The 22291-nt window shown below is 36.9% G+C and overlaps 1 protein-coding gene across 14 annotated transcripts in view; it reads left to right on the top strand.

Moving 5' to 3' along the window:
- Positions 1-18703, top strand: part of LOC131440296 (chloride channel protein 2) — a 133990-nt gene extending 115287 nt beyond the window's left edge. For 12 of the 14 annotated variants that reach the window (XM_058611438.1, XM_058611439.1, XM_058611442.1 and 9 more), the window contains 6 exons: positions 8305-8406; positions 8472-8706; positions 8767-10104; positions 10164-10260; positions 16437-16710; positions 18044-18703. In XM_058611438.1, coding sequence (XP_058467421.1) covers positions 8305-8406; positions 8472-8706; positions 8767-10104; positions 10164-10260; positions 16437-16710; positions 18044-18059 — 2062 coding nt within the window. In that variant the 3' untranslated portion in view covers positions 18060-18703. Of the gene's footprint in view, positions 1-8304; positions 8407-8471; positions 8707-8766; positions 10105-10163; positions 10261-16436; positions 16952-18043 lie in introns of all 14 variants that reach the window. The other 2 variants (XR_009231369.1, XM_058611437.1) reach the window with 2 other exon arrangements.
- The last annotated feature ends 3588 nt before the right edge of the window (positions 18704-22291 follow it).

Raw genomic sequence — 22291 nt, forward strand, 5'->3', positions numbered from 1 at the left:
CTCTAACTTCCTAAAATTAGCTTTAGTTCAATGTCATTTAGTAGCAAAACCATGTCTTCTTCTATTGAAGTATATTTATGAAACCAATCAGTAGAAAAATGTAAAATTACTAGAGTTCTAGGCGTAATTTTAGACTCAAAACTTACTTTCGTGGAGCATTATAATACATTTGTCAATAAAGCAAATAGTATGTTAGGCTTCATTAAACTTTTCAGTCATAAAGTTCAGGACTCTTACACAATAAAATTATTATATACAATTATGCCAAATTTGGGATACTACAGCATAGTATGGAACCCGTGTACTTCCGTACACGAAGAACGCATCGAATCTATCCAAAAACAATTTCTACTGTATGCGTTTCGTGACTAAACTGGACTACATTTCCACTTCCATCATATGAGGCTGGTTGTATGCTCATAAACTTACAAACACTCGAAGAACGCCGCAAAGTACAATGCTTTATTTTATCAACGACATTGTTTCTTAACAAGTACTGAATTATTGCTTTAACAACTAACATTTCATGTTCCTAGCCGCCTCTTAGAAGTCGTCAAATATTCTCGGAAAAAATATAAGACAATAATAATAATCCTGTTAATATTATGATGCACTTTAACAACGAAAAGCTGCCAAAAAATTGATCTTATTATATCCAGAAAACAAATAAAAGAAAAATTATGACCAAATCGTAGAAATAATGAATAGTAGATAAGAAACCTTTGTTACCTTTTTTTGTAAATTTTGGAAAAATGCCTTCACTGGTTGTTCCACAATTATTTTCCTATTTTTCAAATTTAAATCTCTTAATAGGAGAGTTGGAAAATTGCATTTTAATGTCGACCGTACACAATTTCTTCAAAAGGTCAAAAAACGCCCTTACATAATTTACGAAACTATTGATATAAAATAGATATAATAGAAAAGTTATACAGATTTATACAGATTTTTTCTCCTCTGCTACCACTTCGACACAAGATGGAATACGGAAATTCAGTGCGCACGATCTGGCATCGGTGGTACGACGTACGTATGACTGTCGATCGGAGGGCCAAAATTGATCTTCGTATAGTGAAAAAGGATCACAAGCGGGTAGTTCAACCTTTCAAATGCCCAAGGCTACCCAAGTAACAATTCGAATGCCTTATGGTTTTGATTATAATTTATAGGAGTTTTGTAATTGCTTGTTCAATCACTACTTGTTTTATAACAACTATAATAAGTGTCACTTTTGACATGTAATATCATAGTTTTTAAAAAAAAAAAAAAAAACCTTTTACCTAGACTAACAACTGGACTAAAATTAAATCAATTTGTACTAGAATAAAACCATGCAAACGCTTTTAATATTGCTTTAAAATTTTTTCTCTAAAACATTATTGTCAGTTAAATTCTTTCATAAATCTAGTTTTGTGTGTGAGCGTGTTCATTTAATGACAGTTCCACTCAGAGCAAATTTGTGGGTTCTAAAGTACATTTATGACACTCTTGTTGTGGGATATTTCATTCATTGCTTCTTAGATTAAGTGTAATTTGCATTAAAGAAAATTTCATGGCCGCCATTATGATTTTCTTTGCCGTAGCCTTTATTGACATCGAAAAAACTTCGAAATGCAAAAACGAGGAAGTATGATGGACTTTTATAATTCATTTTCAGAACGTATGAACAAGTTTTACCGCCACGAAATAGTTTTATACAAAAAAGACGGTGAATCGCAGAAAATAATTTTCATGAATCATGGAGACTTTTGCAAAAACCGTATTTATTTCAAGGCGATTAGTTATAATTCTTATTTTTATCCATACATTCACGATAAAAATAAAAGCGCATGAAGTTTTTACGTTCGGTAAAAGCCTCAAACTTGTAAATAAAATCCAATGAATTTTTACTGATTGCATTCAACGCAGACATGACACATATAGTCAAGCAAAATATTATCAAAACGACAGTTTATTCATAGCGGAATTCATTCCATCCAAATAAATTTAATGTTGATCGTAAAGCTGGTTTCAAAATTTTCTTGAATTTGAAGTTTTAACGCAGCTTTATGCTGATTCTTCACTTTGCTTTATAAACCTTATGAAGAATGGTCCACTTGGCAGGAACATGCTCTTATAGAGGTTTTCAGTAGGCTTTCGTGGAGTTTAAAGTTTTAATGCAAGATTTATTATGTAGCATTGAAGATAGCTACAAGTATTTATTAATATTAAAAATGTTACTTGGGTACGGACTCTTCCTTATCTCTTAGAGAATGGTACAAAACTGTTGAGCATGTATTATCAGAGTTCATAGTCGGGTTAACATATTAAAATCATCTAACAAGTACAACCAAACCTCGTTTTACGATTAATACTTAACTTATTTTTTATAATATGTCACTTACATGTGTTTAAAGTTTTCAGCATGAAATGTTTCTGCAATAAAGAAGATTTTTGTTTTTAGCTTAGCTGTCTTTATTCCAAGCAAACTGACAGCATTCGAAAACAATTTTGTTTTGAGGAAAATTCAACAGCCAACGCTAGAAACATCAATGTCAATATTCAATTTTGTGATCTGGGGGTTCTCTGTATAGAGTCCATCGAAAGGCCTTATAGTCCCTACACTGATAAAAATTTGCACGACCGATTTATATGTAAATAGCACTTCAATTAAGAAGACTTTTCCATTTCTATACATAACCAAAGCGATTTGTTTTAAGATTTCACGTGGAAATCTTTTAAGATGCAAGATTAAATTAATTTTCACTCAGCTTTGATGTGTTTTCTTTTACATGTGATGTGTTTTGCTATTGAATCGGACTACATATTTTTAATACTTCATTTTCTAGTGGAAATGAGTACAGCACAAATGTATGTGCAAAACACTTCATTCGGTCAACCGTGTTTCAATTGAAATCTATATGGAAAACAATTTGATATACATATGAAATTCATATAGAATCTAAAGGATATATCTTTTCGTTTTAACGTGCATTTCAGATAAATGTAGCATGATTTCGACTAAAAGTCAACAGTTTTTACACTCATTTTAAGAGTTTAATGTATATTTTCATAAATTTTATGTGTTCTACATGTAGTGATAGTGCAAATACTTTGCACATGATGCTAGCGTGCAAATTATTTTCACTGTAGACAGCTATTGAATTTCGTCCGCATTCGACTCCCAGTTCCATAATTACATAGGATAATACGTGCAAATAATGTGCACTTAGCGATGACTGAGCTGATTTTTGCTTTATTATACCATGTTCACATTACGAATCTCTTTTAGAAATCAATCAACAAAATATGTTTTGCTTTAATTTTTTTTTCCATAAATACGTTTATTTTATAGGCAATATACATAAGTTTTTCTTCGCCGTGGCATCCACAGTACATAGTACTTTAAACCTAATACAGTTAGAATATTATATTAGTATGTAGGTATTCATTAGTTAATCTAAACACTGTTTTTATCAATCGGTTTGCTATTATAAATTACATTAAATAAAATACAATTATTTTGTACATGATCCTATAATTATTTCAGGTTTGTTTTGTATCACTTCATCACTTTTATTTAATATAATATAGCTGGCTATTGGTTGAACTCATGGAAGAGAAAACAGTCTTATTAGCAGTCGCGATGAAAGCTCCCAAAAACGATCTTTCATTGGAAGAACTCCCGCCAGAACTTTAAGACTCATTGTATGTGTCGAATGCATGCAGCCTAAGGCAATTCGCAAACAACGGTACTGAATTCGCTCAAGTTTGATAATATGAGAGTTTGCAGCGGAACGAAAACAAACTCATCCATATTCCATCACTGAAAGTATCGTTGTTTGATACAATTTTATTAGATCTTGCGGATGAGCACCCCACCAAGATCCTGTTATTGTTCGAAGAAAATTTACTCTTTGTTGGCATTTCGTTATCAGATACCTAATGTGTCCTCCCCACGTGCATTTGGAATCAAACCACACCCCGAGGTATTTGAAAGTCAAAACCTGTTGGATCATTCTTCCCATCATATGAAGCAGAAGTTGCGCGGGATCATGCTTTTTTGAAAAGACGACCAGAGAATTCGATACCCAGATGAACAGCCCAAACGGACAAGTTATCTAAGGTATCTTGCAATGATTTTTGCAGATCACTAGCCTTGGGTCCAGTAACTGAAACTACGCCATCATCTGCCAATTGTCTTAGTGTGCAGGGGGTTACTAGACAGCTGTCAATGTCATTAACGTGAAAATTATAAAGGAGCGAACTGAGGCATGAGCCTTGCGGTAGACCCATGTAGCTAATTCTGAATGTTGCCAAATCGCCATGTGAAAAATGCATGCGTTTCTCTGACAAAAGGTTGTGCAAATAATTATTTATAACCGCTGGGAGTCCATGTTGGTGGAACTTGTCTGAAAGAACATCAATGGAAACTGAATCAAATGCTCCTTTAATGTCTAAAAATACAGATGCCATTTGTTGTTTTTGAGCGAAGGTAATTTGGATGTCAGACAAAAGTGATGCAAGGCAATCATTCGTCCCCTTATTTCTACGGAAGCCAAACTGAGTATCTGACAACAAACCGTTCGTCTCGACCCAAGTGTCGAGACGTCGTAGAATAATTTTTTCGAACAATTTTCTGATGCAGGACAACATTGCAATGGGTCTATATGAGTTGTGATTGGAAGCTGGTTTCCCCGGCTTTTGAAAAACGATAACTTTCTCTTGCCTCCAGTCAGGTGGAACAATATTTTGCTCAAGAAACTTGTTGAACAATTCCAACAAACGTCTTTTTGCGAGGTCGGGCAGATTGTTCACCAAGTTGAATTTAATTCTGTCCAACCCAGGAGCGTTATTGTTACAAGACATGAGTGCTATGGAAAATTCCATCATTGAAAAGGGGCTATCAATGGAACCATTATTTGGAAAAGATTCCCTAATAATGCTATGCGTAGGAACAGAATCTGGACAAACGTTCCTCGCAAAATCAAATATCCATCGGTTCGAGTATTCCTCACTCTCATTTCCTACGTTACGATTCCTCATTCGTCTTGCCGTATTTCAAAGAGTGTTCATTGAGGTTTCTCTTGACAAACCTTCGACAAAATGTCTCCAATAGCTACATTTCTTGGCCCGAAGTATGCTCTTGTACTTGGTTTCTAAAGTCAAGAATTTTTCAAAATTCTGAGGAGTTCCTCCTCCTCGTTTTCAAATCGTCTTGAAAGCATTTTGTTTCGCGTGCTTAGCATCTGAGCACTCTTTGTCCCACCAAGGGTTTGAAGGCCTTCTGTTAGACGATGGACCAAGAAATTGTTTGGTTTGGGCTTGTTCTGCGGCCTCCAGAATCGAACAAACGAGGAAGTCATATTCTTCAAATGGGGGGAGCTCTTCCATTGACGTTAAGACACTTGAAATATTACTTTGGTATTTAATCCGGTCAATATTTTTGTCAAATTATATGAAATATAAACTGAATTAACAATGCCTTTGTTACTGCTAATTGAGATGATGATTGGTAAATGATCGCTACCGTGTAAATCAGGAAATACGTTCCAGGTGCAATCTAGTCGAATTGATGTCGAGCAAAGAGATAGATCTAATGCACTTGGACGTGCAGGAGGTCTTGGGATCCGTGTCATGCTACCCATATTTAGCACCGTCATGCTAAAATTGTCGCAAATATTATATATTAGAGATGATCTGCTATCATTGTAAACGGAACCCCACATCATTCCGTGCGAATTGAAATCTCCCAGAATCAATCGTGGAGCAGGGAGGGCTTCGACCATTTCATTAAGCTGTCGTTGTTCAACTTGAGCTCTTGAAGGAATATATACCGAAACAATGCAAATGTCCTTTCCTTTAATGTTTATTTGACAAGCAACAACTTCTGTACTAGAAGTAGATGGAATGCTTAATTTATAAAGGAATAACATTTCTTAATTCCTAAAAGCACTCCGCCATACGGGGAGTCTCTATCGAGACGTATAATGTTAAAGTCATTAAAATTTAAGGCTATGTTTGATGTAAGCCATGTTTCACACAAAGCAAATACATCACATCTTTTCTTGTGCTAGTTCATGGATTGGTTTGTGAATTTGACTAACCAGGAGGCACAGTTTTTGGTTTTAAATTTGGCTTTTTAGCTTTAACACGGGGATCTTTTTTTGAAGGTGTAATTTTAGATGTCTTTTTAGGTATTTTGTGGTTTGGTAATCTCCTCTTAACAGACCCTTGAGGAGTGACAAACGAGGTATCTTCACTATTTCCGCCAGAGTCAGAATCCTCTGGCTCCGCCAGACTTGAAAAACCGTTTTCGGTTTCCAAAGGGAAGACATGTATAACCGTTTTAAGCATTTCTGCATATGTGCGCTTAGACCGTGTCTTTAAAGAAAGCTTCATTTTGTCTTGGTGCACTTTAAATGCAGTGCATACCGAAATATCATCATGAGGACTCTCCCCACAATAAATACATTTTTCAATTTCCTTGTTCCAATCATTTTCTTTATGAAGCCCTTCACACTTAATACATTTTGGTTTATTACTACAGTAAGTAGCTGTGTGGCCGAATTTTTTGCAGTTCGTACAATTCATTACATGTGGAACAAAAAGCCGAACAGGGAGGCGAATTTTATCGACATAGACATGGGACGGCAACGCAGACCCGGCAAAAAAAGCGATTTTTACAAACTTATATTTAAAGGAATGATATTATGATCCCGTTTAATGTTATTGAATTTTATCTGAACTTCCGGTTTCAAATTAAAAGGTGATAAGTGTTATAACTGCCTTATAAAGAACGACGCAATTAAGTAACGAAAAGTTGATGGCCTTATTTTAAACTTATTTCAGCTTAACCGGTCTCCTGTTTGTGATCCCGGAAATACCTTTTTCAACTTTCCAACTTTGCGAGCCCTATTTGGCACAGGAAGATCGGTTTTTTTTTCTCAATAATGGCTATCACCTTCATGTTCATTTGTCGGGAGCATACTTTTAGATTTGTTTTATTTCGAACCTTCCGATCCACAGATACACGTTGATCAAACGATTTTCAAACTGATACGGTACTTTTCGGTTGTTTTTTTTTCTTCGTAACGCCGCGTTTCGTTTTGTTGACGTTGTTTACTGAATGCAACAAGAACGTAAGCATGTTGTCCCACTAGAGTTTCAACTGTCATAGAAGTGAAACATTTCAGCGCTCCGTAAAGTAATTCAAAATCACGCCGTCCGAACATCAAATGAAAGCGCAACCTGAGTGTTTGAAGCTTTATTCCCTGCCAAAAGTCTGTTGTTGCTGCTGTTGTTGGAAGTTCCTCACCAAGACGCCCAGTTTCGTTCAAAACACAAGAAGAAAAGATCAATTTTCGACCATGATTTACCTTTTATACTTATCCAGTTGAACGTCGGGAAGGTTATCTCACACTATTGAAAATTGAATCATAAATTGCTGATCATATTTCTGATGCCATGGAGAAAGTTTTATTTTGTTTTGTTAAGCCTTTCGAATTACTATGACAGATATCAACTAATTGACCTCGATTTGTTATCCACTCGTCGCGTTGTTTGCAAGGCAGCTTGTGTATCAAAAAACGAAAAATCAAGAAGTGAGCCCAACTGTTTCAAGCGGAACCCCAGCCTTACCGTCTGAGATATGAGCTGTAAATGTCGTCTACAACCGTACATCAAGTTAAGTAACGAGCCGGAGTGTCGACCTACAAGAAGGTGATGATTCTAAATCATAACAATAAGCAAAATCTTGTACCATTACGATGAAACCTACGTCAAGACAAACTTTAACTAGTTTCCTTGGTAGGAATATTATACGGCAACTGGAATAGGAAAGATGGCAGAGATTTTCTATCACATTAAGCAGTCGAAGTTCACAAAGAAATATCTCGAGTGGCAGGCCATTTGTTCCTGTGGCTCGAAATGTGTCATTTAGATCGCGATCAGTACAATCAACCTGGAAATTTATGTGTAGGAGTGTATGGAAAAGCGTCTGTTTCCTTCCTTCGATCTGTATTATTCTGTTCTGCTAAAAAATGTATTATTATGCAAAATCCCTGTGTGTTTTTATCTTAACTTCATAGGAAGATCATTCGACTCTTGCGTTCAGCAGTTCATATATGTATTTCAAACTTTTTGATTTTTCTCGTAAGTTAGTATTCTTTTTAGACTGTAGGCGAAACAATTTCGAAAAAAGTCGTTTAATCGTTCTTTTGCCATATAACCGTTTAAGATAAGCTTGTATTCAAGATCCCTACAACGTTCGTTTGGTTCATATCAACGTTACTCATTCTTTGTTTTATTCATCGCTCATTTCAGCCTCGTTAGCGGACTTGGAGGTGCGCTCTACGTGTGGGTTCACCGAAAGTACGTATTTTTTATGCGATCTAACAAAGGGATGAACAAGTTTCTACAGAAGAAGTAAGTATCAACAATCTATCAATTACCATAATTCAATTTTCCTAATACCATTTGGGTTTTACCAGTCGTTTCCTGTACCCCGGAATACTGGCACTTATCGTGGCAACTCTTTCATTCCCTCTTGGTTTCGGCCAATTCATTGCCGGAGAACTAAGTACCCACGAGCAGGTGCTGCAACTATTCTCGAACTTCACCTGGAGTAAGCACGAACTCACCGTGGAACAAGCGGCTGTCGTTTCCAACTGGCGGACAGCATACACAGACGTTTTCGCTAATTTGTTAATTTATTTGTTATACACAGTAAGTAAACTTTACCTAGTAAATGTAAATATTATATTGATATTCCGAATGTATCTACAGTTCTTCTTTTCCATCATCACCTCGACCATTCCGGTTCCATCTGGTATCTTCATTCCTGTGTTCAAAATCGGTGCTGCCCTGGGACGGTTAGTCGGTGAAGCAATGCACCTGTGGTTCCCATATGGGGTCCGCTATGGTGGCAAACTGGCACCAATTATTCCCGGTGGTTACTCGGTAGTTGGAGCAGCGGCTTTCTCCGGTGCTGTAACCCACACCGTTTCGGTTGGTGTTATCGTATTTGAGATGACCGGACAAATCACGCACATTGTTCCGGTGATGATCGCTTCGCTGGTTTCGAATGCGGTGGCAGCACTGTTACAACCGTCCATGTACGATAGCATTATCCTAATTAAAAAGCTGCCCTACCTTCCGGATCTACTGCCTAGTGGTTCGGGTATGTACAATATCTACGTCGAAGACTTTATGGTGCACGATGTGAAATACATTTGGAAGGGAATCTCGTATCAAAAATTGAAGGAAATTTTGAAAACCAACAAAGCTTTACGGAGTTTACCGATCGTCGATAGTCCAGACAATAAGGTACTTCTAGGAAGCGTTCAACGCTACGAACTGATTAAAATGATCGATAAACACATTGGTCGCGAAAAACGACTTGAAGTTGCGGCCAAGTGGATGAAAGAAGCCGAAGAAAAGGCTAGAGAAGAGCAGGAAAGACTACAACGAGAGGCCGCCGAATTGCAGAAAACTCGTCGCCCATCACGATTCGAAGTAAGCCCGGCTCCGGACATACTGGAACTGCGTGCACGAGCCAACAATGAAATGTTGCCTCCTCAGGCGAAGAAGGAAACCACTTCGCAGTACAGTCCCGTGTTTGGCTCTCAACCGAAGAAATCTATCCTGAAAAAGACAAACTCGTTCACAATGAAGGGATTCACTCCACTGTCACCGCATAGTCCTGTGCAAACACCCTACACCACCATAACTGGAACAGAAAGCCGAATACGGTCCGCCTTTGATATAATCTTCCGAAAATCAGCTACCCTGCAAGACGTTACACCCGATCCTGAAATAGGTTCGATTGGCACACCGAGCATCATTGTAACAGAAGGAGTACCACTCACGCCGGGAATCTCCAAGAAGGTGCAACTGCCGCGAGAACGTGTTATCGATATGTCGCACGAAGATCAGAAAGCATGGGAACTGGAGGAGATGGGCAAACCAATCGATGTAGATCATCTTCATATCGACCCAGCACCTTTCCAGCTAGTAGAGCGTACTTCAATTCTGAAGGTTCACTCGCTATTCTCGATGGTTGGTATCAACCATGCGTACGTAACAAACGTCGGACGACTGGTCGGCGTTGTAGCATTGAAGGAGGTAAGTTTTATGATTATTCCCGAGTTTTGGTGAGAATCCTCATAAATCCATTTTTATAGCTGAGGGTAGCCATAGAGAACGTCAACAGCGGAACACTTACGCCGGAGTCGGTAAAACAAAAACAGGAGGACGAAGCTAGGGCATCGGCTCAGAGAGGTAGGTGTCGGAGAAGAGTATCATTTGACTTTAATTCCAATCGAATAAATTTTTTCGATGTGCTCTGTACTCCTGTTTCAAATGTATAGCAGTAAGGTTACGCTACTAAATTAAACAAAAGTAATAATAAATTTTCTTAATCACGTCATTCATCATGTCACATTCGCTGATCATACTCCATCCTTCCCGTACTCTATCGTACATTCAAAGAATTTCTGTAAAGAGTTGAAAGTTTTTCATATACCATCCATGTTCAACAAATGTTGAAATGTTTCAACAGTTTCACATTTTAAGAAATTTTCTTTTCATTGGGCTTCAACATCAGACAAATTTCTTGTTCTATTCTATGATCAATGCAAATAATACACAAAACAAAGAAGCATGGGCTAGCATTCTAGAAGCAAAGATTGACTGAGCCTTAGCGCCAGAGTCGTCGAGCCGTCGTTAATTACCGGATGTCTTTAGTTTTCTATATACCTGGGAAACCTAAGTTGTGAGTCACAGCTCTGACAGTTTCTCTCTCAACATGGCCGCCAACCTCTAGCAAGAGCCCGCAAAGTTCCACTTTCTTCAAATGGAACTTGGATTTTTTTTAATTTATTTATGGGCCTGGAAATATCATCTAATTAAGAGGTTTTTAAACACATTAAACTTTACAAAATAATGCAGATGCCAAATGAATTTATATTTAAAACAATTTCAAATCTTCGAATTTCCGGCCCCCCTTAAAACGAAGAAGAGATTTACTTCCTTTCCCATCTTTTTCTTGGTGGTCCTGTATAGCTCAAAATAAACACCATTGTGGTTCATCCATTCCAATTTTACTTTTCTGAAAAAAAAACTCTTATTTTTGGAGTTTAGTTGACGAATATCCTGGATAGAAACCAGCAATATTTTAATCCAACACGAAATTATCATTGACAACCAATTTTTTGACTAAAATCAGAAAATTTGTCTCTATTTATCTATCACCGTCATTGCTGCAGCACAGCACACAAAGAAAACAAAAATGAAATTGATTTTATGAACAAGTTTATTCGCCAAAAACTCATGAGAGATGTCAAAGCAAAAAAATCCATCAAAAAGCTAAAAAGGACAGTCTTGTTTAAACTGCTTGCAAATTGTTTTGATGTTTTTCGCATGTGTTACGATATCTCCATATTTGAATTTCTAAACCGATATGTAAAAATGCCGTAAACTGCTAATGGAAAGTGTATTTATTCAGAATTTGTGCGCATTTGAAGCGAACAGTGAACAGTGGAGTGAGCTTCAAATGTTGCACTCTAATTGTACCTATATGTCAAATGATGTTTTTTTGTATCCTCCAACTTTCCGGGCTACGCCGTCCGATGTACTACTTGTATTCGGTTTTTGTTGTCCGAGTGCTCAAAGTTTTCAGTGAGAGAGTCGATTTCGCGAAGTCGCGATTCAGAAGAAAAATTTTCAAAATGAAGTTTATGTTTCGTTTATGTCATTTTCTCCAATACAACATCGTATTTATACCTGCCAATATAGAAAAGACAACAGCGACTGAAAATTTTTTCGGTAGTAGTGTGCCATCTAGTGGCTAGTACTCATTATGGTGTTAACGTTTTTTCGGTGATTTCGGGCCATATAGCTACAAATTGCAGAAGCCAATTCAACCATTTATGTTGGTTGAAAACAACGTTTCATTTCTCTAATTCAACTAAAAAATTAGTTGAATGGAAATGAAGTGTGCCTTAGCTAAGAAATGACAGCACGAATGATATTCAACTAAAAAAATAGCCATTTCAACAAATATTTTATTATTATTAAGGGAATGAGAATTAAAAAATCTAAATTAGCAAAAGCAAGATTTTTTTTAGTTGTCTCAAAAAATAACTAACTGAAATTAAAAATCAACTCATTTTTTCGTGAAAATGCTGAGTGTACAAATAAGCGTCTGTTCTAGTATCCAGTGGCTGAATCAACGTTGCCAGGTATACCGATCTCTCGGTATTTATACAGATATTTGACCTGTATACCGCATTACAGATTTGTACTCTCAAAATACCGATAATTCACGGATCGTACAGATAAATACCGATTTTCGGTTTTAGCTTGGATAGACATAAGAAAAGGTTGCTGTGGGAACTTTTTTTGCTCGCCAAAAGCTTTGGTGCCATTTTCCTGGTACACTAAGGTCTCTCTTTACACGGTTTTTTTCGCACGGCTTTTTTATACACGGTTTTTTTACACGGATTCCGGAATTAACACCGTTTTTATTTACACGGTTTTCGCAATTAACACGGTTTCTGATGAGAATTTAAAAAGAACTGTCATTTGTTTTTTTGAGGAAAATTTTAAAAAAGGGAGCAGGTTGTCTGTAAGAAAACGATTATGAGAGTTAATTTTAAGTTTGAAAGTTAACTAAAATCATTCATTCAACAATTCACGGGAGTATTGACTGTCGTTCCATATCAGTCAGATCAGTCTTCAGATCTTGAACCCCTGTCGTAAATTACACGACAACGTCTCTTCCGCTCAGTTGTGGTGTATGATGTCAGCATCATCGAGTTGTTATCATATTGATATCATCGAGAATTTCGGAGCGTTGAAGAACTAGTCAAATTTACTTCAACTCTTCATCATATCGAGCAGTACAGTATTTCATACCCATTTGAATGATATAGCTCTAGTAGTATTATGATTTACGCACATTTTTCAGTTTTTGACGAATTTTAAAATTTTAATTGAGTTTATGAATTTGCTTTGATCGATTTGTTTAGTATTCTTAAGACGTAGAGCCGTATTGAGTAAGCTTTACATGATATGCGAATACAACTGTGTGATGAAAACCGCGAAAAAGCTACCGCAGAGACTGTACTCGAGCCCGAAAATAGTTCCTATCCTCCTAAATCGTTTTTCCAATTAAGCTATCCTGCATGTGAAACATATAAAAAAATCGGACTAATTGAGGGCTGAAACACCTTGCGGAGGGATTGTTATTGAGAAATGACTACAAACGAACGCCGTAGGGCCCGAGCACAGCTGAACATGCTCGGTTCTTATGTTCAGTTAGACTGTTTGTATGTGTATCTCACATGCAGGATAGTTTAATAGGCAAAACGATTTACCCGTATTTGGCTTGCTACGGGTTAGAGTCCCATTTCTGCGGTGGCTTTTTCACGGTTTTCATTACATAGTTGTATTTGCATGCCATTTTTTCAATCTGTTATCCTCGTAAGATGCTGATCAAATTTATTTGCTTTTGTTTTTTATTCACTATTTTTAGAAAAAAGCGTACTGTAAAATGTACTGTATTTTAAAAGTCGATGTACTGTATTTCCTTGATTTTTACGCCAAATGTACTGTTTTTCGTTAAAAAATATACGAGCGTTACACATAGTAATACCTTTCCAAATTGATTTATATTCATCTCTATGAATTCTTCCCCTTTAATTCTGTCTTTGCGTGCATAGATCTTCATCCAATACCCATGTCTTTTCCTCAGTTTAGTTGAAAATGACTGTTAAGATCGTTAGTGTTTACTACACATCGCACCTTCGGAATTGAAAAGAACTGATTCTCAAGCTTGATTTGTAGTGAAAGTGTTTATTGGTGGTATTACTAGCACTTTAGTCGAACGATCTAATTTGAAAGTATTATCATTTTTTTGAAAACTGAATGCATTATACAGAATACATGAGCCATTTAGATTAATTTGCTTGTCGTACAACGCGTTTTCTAAGTTTTCTAATTTTAATTTATCATCCAATGTGTTTTATCAAGTATGACTGGACCCTTCTCGTAACCTCTGGCTGTTTTTTAGATTTCCGTTTTTATTGTGAAACAACGGTTACATTTTCACAGTTATGTGTACCTTGTATAAATTTGGGAGTTATCAAAAGTTACATTTTATCCAAAATAAAACAAACAAATAATCAAATCTACGGTTTTTGGAATTATTACGTCAAATTTTCCACGGTTTTTTCGCACGGTTTCCGCAATTAACACGTTTTTCTTTTACACGAATTTTTTTAACACGGTACGTAACCCCCGTGTAAAAAGAGACCTTAGTGTACTTATGTTACGGGATTTTGATACCGATATGGTACAGATAGATTTTTGCGCCGAATACAGATTTTTGGAAAAATGACCTGACAACGCTGGACTGAATACTAAATGCTGTATCTCATATAGCTAAATTCAACATGGCTACCAATGCGGCCGTCCTAGTTTTAACTGTAACACACGATAATACTAAGGGTAGACAGTATTTCAGAGCAATTAAATATAAAATATAAGAGACAATTCCGAAGCTTCACGGAAAGACCGAAATCAGCATTTTGGCGAAAAAATTAGTTGATTTTCTGATTTTAGTTAGTTATTTTTTGAGACAACTAAAAAAATCATGTCAGGTGTACAACTTTGCTTCCGCCGTTTTCCGATAGGTGGCTGTACCTGCAGAGTCTGGTCAAAATACATAGATGATAATGCCTTTAAAGTGAGTGTGTACAGTGCCTAACGAATTGTCATCGCCGTTTCAGTGACACTTGTTCTTGTTTTCGTATTATTCACGCTCGAAAATGTCTGTTTATGTGCCCAATTCTCGCCATTTGCGGGAAGTTTTACTGTTCTGTTGCAATTCGAAAAAAAATGCAGCTGAAGCGCATCGAATGCTCTCAGAAACTTACGGTGATGCTGCTCTGAGTAAAAGAACGTGTCGTGAGTGATTTCAACGTTTTAAAAATGGTGATTTCGATGTCGAAGACAAACATGGTGGTGGAAGAGAAAAAACCTTCAAAGATGAACAACTAGAAGCATTGCTTGATGAAGACTCGAGCCAAACCCAAGAAGAGCTTACCGAATCGTTGGGAGTGAGTCAGCAAGCCATTTCAAAACGTCTCAAGGCCCTGGGCATGATTCAGAAAGAAGGAAACTGGGTGCCGTACGAGTTGAAGTCATCCTCCAACACGACAATGCTCGGCCTCACGTCGCAAAAGTGGTCAAAAAGTACCTGGAAAAACTGAAATGAGAAGACTTGCCCCACCCGCCGTATTCCCCAGATGTCGCTTCTTCTGACTTCCACCTAATCCGTTCGATGGCACACGGCCTGGCAGATCAACATTTTCAATCCTTCGAAGAGTTGGACAAATGGATTGCTTCATGGAAAGCGTCAAAACAGGACTCATTTTTTCGACCCGGGTTCCGAAAATTGCCGGAAAGCTGGGAGAAAGTTGTCGCTAGCGACGGACAATACTTTGAATAATACATCTGTAAGCACTTTTTTGCAATTTGGCTCTTAATTTTGAAAAAAAAGGCGAGTTGTACACCTGATAAATAGTTCGCGCAGTTCAATATAGGTGGAACTAGTGCACCACAAAAATTTATTTTTAGAAGAATTGACTCATAGTATCATGTCTGTTATGTCGTTTTCGTTTTTAAATTGCACTACACTGGTGTAGCGAAAGCTGCACTGAAACCGTTCGTTTTTACCAATTGCACTACACCAGTGCTCCACTGTGCAATGGAATCGTGCAATGGAAACGTTTATTGTAGTTAATGGTTACTGTTTATGTTTTCGTCATTTTTGTTCATTTATTGATGCCTCAGTGTAGCACTGCACCGGTGTAGTGCAAATTAAAGCTATTAGTCTATGACAACAGTGTTATAGCGATGTTTTATGATCACTTACTCAATTTTACTCCATACATAACAAAATCGGTACTAATTAAGATCCAGGTAAATGAGGCGGCATAGGTTTTGCTTAATGTGCTCGACAAATTTTGGTCACTAGTCATTTAGGGGTTTGGTACCTCATGTGTATCGTTTTGTGCTAAAGTTCACATGACTAGTTTTTTTTACGTTTCGCATTCGGCTCATCAGTGACGCACCAAACACCTAAATGACTACAATCTGTTGGCGGCTAGTATGCCTTCAATTTGTTTTTCTCTCGGCACGTCAGGATAGACATGGCACTTCGGTGCCAAAAAGTGATTTGTAAGTAGCAAATACTTTACGTCTGCTCAGCGGTTTATGTTGAACCGTTAGGTGGCATTAGCAGTTCAACATAAACTACTGACGCACTGATAATCTGAATGCGAAACACACAATCTAGTTATGTCGGTTAACCAACGCAAAAAGTTAGTGTTCTAAAGTTTATAATTCTTACAATCTAACACTGTTTTGTGTTTGTCCTTGCCTTTTTTCAGAGTCTGAACAGAACAACCCATCATCAGAAGACCCACTCTTACCGAAGGGAGCCAGCGATAATTATAGCGACAAAAAAGTAAATAATACCATCACGTCAATGGACTCGGCACTTTCCAATTCGGACAATTGTTCCGATATTGAACTAGACCACATCAGGTTTACAAATGCCAAGAATAGCACTACTACTACTACTACCGGCATTAACACTAACAACAACAACAATAGCAACGGTGGTGGCAACAACAACTCACACAGCCACGGCGGCGCTCAACAGTAGTGTTTTATTACACATTTCTTAGATCAGTTATACCGGTTCTGTGAACCAAACGAGCCCACACACTTTCAAGTACCCGCATATCATCGCACTCTCTTAGCGAAATTTTAACACAATTCATTCACTGCCAAATTTGGCACATTATCCACACAAATGCATCCGAAAATTAACTTACATGCATTCAAAAACTAAAGGTGAAGGTGTAATGGTTGGTCGTACTGTGCTGGGAACACTAGGAAGGTACATAGAAGACACAGCTTAATGGCTTAATAAATTGAATATTATAACATTCCCACTACTGCTAGAAGCATGAATGTGTTACAAATTACATAGTAACAGTCATTCTAGTTCTTGACGTAACAAATGGTGATGCCCCGGGCTGAAAAGTATTGAAAAAACACTACCATATTTTATTCTACCATTTGTAACATATTCATCAACACCGGCAAAAAATTACATTAGCAATCCAAGAGTTCCCACTTCGTTCCAATTCAAACTAGCTATTATACAGATTTGAAACAATTTATAGATAAGTTGCACCTATATTAATCTCATTATTCGTGGCACCATGATGTTTTATTGTTTTATCACTTCACACACCACACTTCAAATAAGGAAGGATATATTGTTATAATGTTCACAAAAAAGATAACAACAATCCCGTTTTACTCCAAATTTTCTTTTCTCATACAAACCCACATTGTCTCCAAAATGGACAGGTTTGAGTGTTCGATCAATCCGACTAACAGTGACATTATAAATGTCATTGAGTTTTCACTTTCTAAGGAAAATGTTAGTAAAAATTTCAAGCGGCTTATACCATTTTTTTTCTCTGGCTGAAGTGTGATCAAATGGAGTATGTCACCTGCCGCTATGCTGTAAGTGCTGTAAATTCACAAAGAGTAGAAAGAATTCATGATTCAGTCCGTTAGGAAAACAATTTTGGACATATTGAGCATGTTAGGGGAATTTTTAGTTTCAATTTTTTCCTCTGAAAATCATTGTGGATGGCAGTTACAAAGTAGTGTGACAATACTAACGCTTGTGACTTAACCAACCAAAATCGCCAAAATCAATCTTAAACAACTATGAAAATGTTGTTATTAGAATAATAGAATTCTAACCAGAAGAATATTTGTCTGGATTCAAAATTCAGTATCTCAAAAAACACTCTTGGTGCTGGACGCACACCCTTCATACGATCCAATAAATCATTAATTCGTTACAATTGTACAATGTAAAAATGTTATTTATGTAACCTGCATGACAAACAATTTCAACTAATTAATTCATGACAATAATGTTTTTTTTTCTTCTTTTTTCTCATCGCAGATATTCAAAGAATTAAATAGATCGTGATCGTGGTCGATAATTTAGGAAAAAATCATGTGATCCTAATTTTAAACTCTAATCTGTTAAGATCGGTGATGTGCATCCATGCATATCACAAACCAATGGTTTCCCGACTCGAACGCCACAATAAAATAATCAATGACATCAAATGGCATTCTTTACGATCGTAAGGAAGCAGACACTTTATAGATGGTGCCACAGTTGCTCCAAACTAAATGAAGAAAGAATAGTGACACTTACTGTTGGTGTCAACGAACCACAGGGTACATCAATTTGGTTTGTTTTTACATCATTACTGTTGCACTTGTTATGTTTAGTTATACCCATCAGCCAATCACCACAAGTTGGGAATTTATGTTAACTGTGAATGTTGATATAGGTTTAAGTTACGCAGCTATTAACAAATTTTAGGAGATTTCTCGTCAAAGACGAATATAATTTATGTAAATGAAAGACATTGTGTTTTACCTTTGAAACAACTAACTGAAACTAGTAGTATCGATCTACTCATATTAAACAATTCGAAATCAGGATGATATATGCTACAGTTTACAAAAAAAGACACTAGAGTCCTCAACAGTAAACCTACTTCGATTCGTTTTGGTACACTGTGAAAAATAAAACCAAATAATACCTTCACTTGTGTTTTTATATTCATCCCAAGATCGATACCACTTGCCATAAGAATATGTGAACACGTAAGTCATGAAAAATGAAAAGTATTCTTTCGGATTGCGACACCGTGAGGATATCTTTGGAGGTCAAGTGCATTGAACTATGAATGATGGCCCTTATCACCGTTCTCACTTTCACTTCAACTTCACTTACATTTCCCTTCATCAGATTTTATCTATTACCTTCTCTGGAGCGACTTCCGTAATAAGGACCCACATTCACTTCATTTGATTTTCACCGGAAAGTGATAACGATAATAAGGGTCATAATCACTTCACTTGATTATCACCGGTACAAAGAACCATTATTGTCATTATTTGGTACTATCAATCCTTCATCGATATGTCAATTCCATTTGAAATCTCACGATCATTTTCCATCAAACTTTCAATACTATTGTTGAAATCTCGCCATTAAAGCTTGCTTCATTTAGAATTGGAACAAACTTTTGCTCATATCGTGGCGCTTCTGGTGGACGGATTTGGAAGTTCTTGGCGCCCAATTCGGGAATTTTGTCATCTTCACGTATGATTTTTGACATTCCGCAAATTTCAATGAAAATTCTAATACTAATTCTTTAGTTGAAATTATTTCCAGTGGAAAATAAAGCCAAATAACATTCCGTCCGTCAAATTTTGAAATGGGCCGCAGTTTTAGTTAAATTTAACTACTCGACACACTCAAGTGTCAGATTTTAACCAAAAGTTAAAATTAACCCCGAAATGCTTCACAGCCTAAATTAAGGTACTACACGGATTGATTAGGCTTAAGCTAAAGCTTGCTTAAGATAGAATTGGAACAAAGACAATTGGCTGTATTTCAGTTATTTGCTATTGAATTCAAGATCTTTTTTATACAAATGTAGCGTTTTTTTTTCGTACTTTTAATAAAAAATACGAATAAAATTATTCGTCACGGTTTCGAATGAATTCTCGATTTTTTCCTGTAACACGGCTCATTAGGTGACGCACACCTTCTTCGTCCATCGTTTTAGCCTATCTTATTCCACCAGGTCGTCATCTGATTGATGTCTTTGACAACCTTTCCCTTTACCTTGAGTCTCCTCTTCATGATTGCCGAGTATTTCTCAATAGGGCGGAACTTGGGCCAGTTGGGTGGGTTAAGGTTTTTCGGAACAAACTGGACCCCTTTCTCTGCATACCATTCTTGATCGACTTTGCTGTAATGACAGCTTGCCAAATCTGGCCAAAACATTACAGGATGGTCATGGGATCGAATGAACGGCAAAATTCGTTTTTGGAGACACTCTTTATGGTATAGTACCGATGTCATAAAATTTTTGACCTGGGATTTGCCCGAAGTCAGCCTTGACATAGGTTTCATCGTCCATCAGAAGACACCCGTCGAACTTGGTCAGCACCTTGTCATACAGTTTCCGAGCACGAATTTTGACCACACTATTCTGTTTTATGGTCCGATTTGGCTGTTTGCTAGCTTGATACGACTTGATTCCTTCCCGGATTTGAGTTCTCCTCACGGTACTTTTGGCAGCACCGAATTTTCTGGCCAAATCACGGTTCGACAGAATAGGATTCCTCTTAATCGTCTTCAAAATCTTACCACGCAGTTTCCGATCGACAGTTCTACTCCGACGATTGGCTTGAGGCTTCCGAATCGTCGCCAATGTTTCCTTATACCGTTTGATAACGCGCCATACGGTAATTCTGGGCAATTTCAGCTGTTTAGCTAGCCTAGATGCTGACCACAATGGATTTTCCAAATAACTGTGCACAATTTGATTGTTTACAAAGTACAGTCCCATGCTCTCGAGCAGGGTTATTTTTGACAGCATCAAATTAACCGCTCGAGTGTCAGATTTTAACCAAAAGTTAAAATTAACCGCGAAATGGTTCACCGCCTTAAAATTAATTATGATTTCCAAATTGATTCCAGGCTCAACAACAGATACCATTGCAGCATATAGTTCAGAATTTGGAATTCATCATAAATTTCGGATCATTTGAGAGAACCAATAGATTGTCAGTCTATCACCAATCGTCAAGATCTACGAATCGAAACAATTTGCCGCGTTTGAATTTCTCTTCTTTTGTTATTGAAAATCAAATTTGGTCTTGAATTTTTTCGCCGGCCCAAAACCCGATTTCTATTCGAGAAAGCAAATATTTCCTTGAATAAAAAATTTGTTTGAGCCGTAGCGGGTCGCTCAATTTGTAATAATTTCGAACTATTATTTATTGCAATACACTTCATATTTTCTTTAGATTAGTGAAACATTGATATTTTAAGAAAAAATCCATCGAAAAAATTTTGAACTTGTTTTTCATGCTAATATCGAATGAGAATCGATAAACAAAACAAAGAGAAGTAGGGTTCAAAATTATCTTACACTTTTTTTCGATGTTCTCGTTTCGATTCATGTTGTAACCCGGTAATACAATTTGAAATTATTACGATGCACTCAACCATTTGAGCTTCAATTGATGAAGTGAGATCGACCCTTTATCGCCCAAGGAGAGACAGATATCGCGATCACTTTGTCAATGAGTAATTCTATGTAAATTATGTTTGTGCTATGACTGAAGCAGCTTACAAAGTATACTATTATGCATGTTGTTTGCGATGTGAGACTACAACATGGGAAATAAAAATAGAACTTATCTAACCGTGCTCAGCATACATGTACGGCAAGCTGTTTCATCGAGTTTCCCCGGAGAAGGAACCGAGCCTATTTCGTTAGGGCTACATCCATCGATTTCATTTAAGTTTGTTATTTTAAGTGAAATTTTCTTTTTTTTTCACTTTGTTATTTTAAGGGAAATATTTCCATTGCATTGGAACTCATATTTTCAAGTGAAATCAGTGGAGATATTTTTTATGGAATTGTTAATTCCAAAACTCTAGTTTTTCCATTTTGAACGAATCTTTTTTTACTTCCTTAAATGTACATGTGCAACGATGATTCCAAATCAACTTAAAATTAGTTGTAGAGATTCAAAGCAACAATATGAAGTTTTAGAGATCCGGATAGAAATCCCATTTGCTACACGAGTAGTGCGCGATACTCGAAACACCGCATATTCCACGTCAAACGAGATAATGATTGTCGCTGGAAGAATTTTACAGTTTTCAACTGCACAGAGAACATAAACATAGTCCTACGTAAATGAGCGTTTTGTTTGATGACTCCATCACGGAGAAGTCCACCGATAGAGAAGTACTCGGCCAGCTGTCATTAATTGTTTATTTATTTATTTTTGAAGAAGCATTGCTCTTTCCACACACACAAAAAAACAGATTAATAAGATTATAGAATTCAGGTCATTTTCATAGACAGGGTTCTTAGTCGAGTTTCACGTGGTACATCCGTCCAAAGGTCACAATTTCACTGCATTTCACAATCTCACCATTGACAGCATCTTAGACAGCGTATGACCTACGATGACTGATCGATAACACGCGGGCCGTGCCGGTAGCTTGAAAGCGCGTTCGACTGCAACAGAGAACTGATAAGCAATCATCATAGCACTAAACAATTACTAGAGGTAATATCAAAAATTTCTTCAATCTCCC

Source organism: Malaya genurostris, chromosome 1 (assembly GCF_030247185.1).
Source record: "Malaya genurostris strain Urasoe2022 chromosome 1, Malgen_1.1, whole genome shotgun sequence".
NCBI classification, from domain to species: Eukaryota; Metazoa; Arthropoda; class Insecta; order Diptera; family Culicidae; genus Malaya; species Malaya genurostris.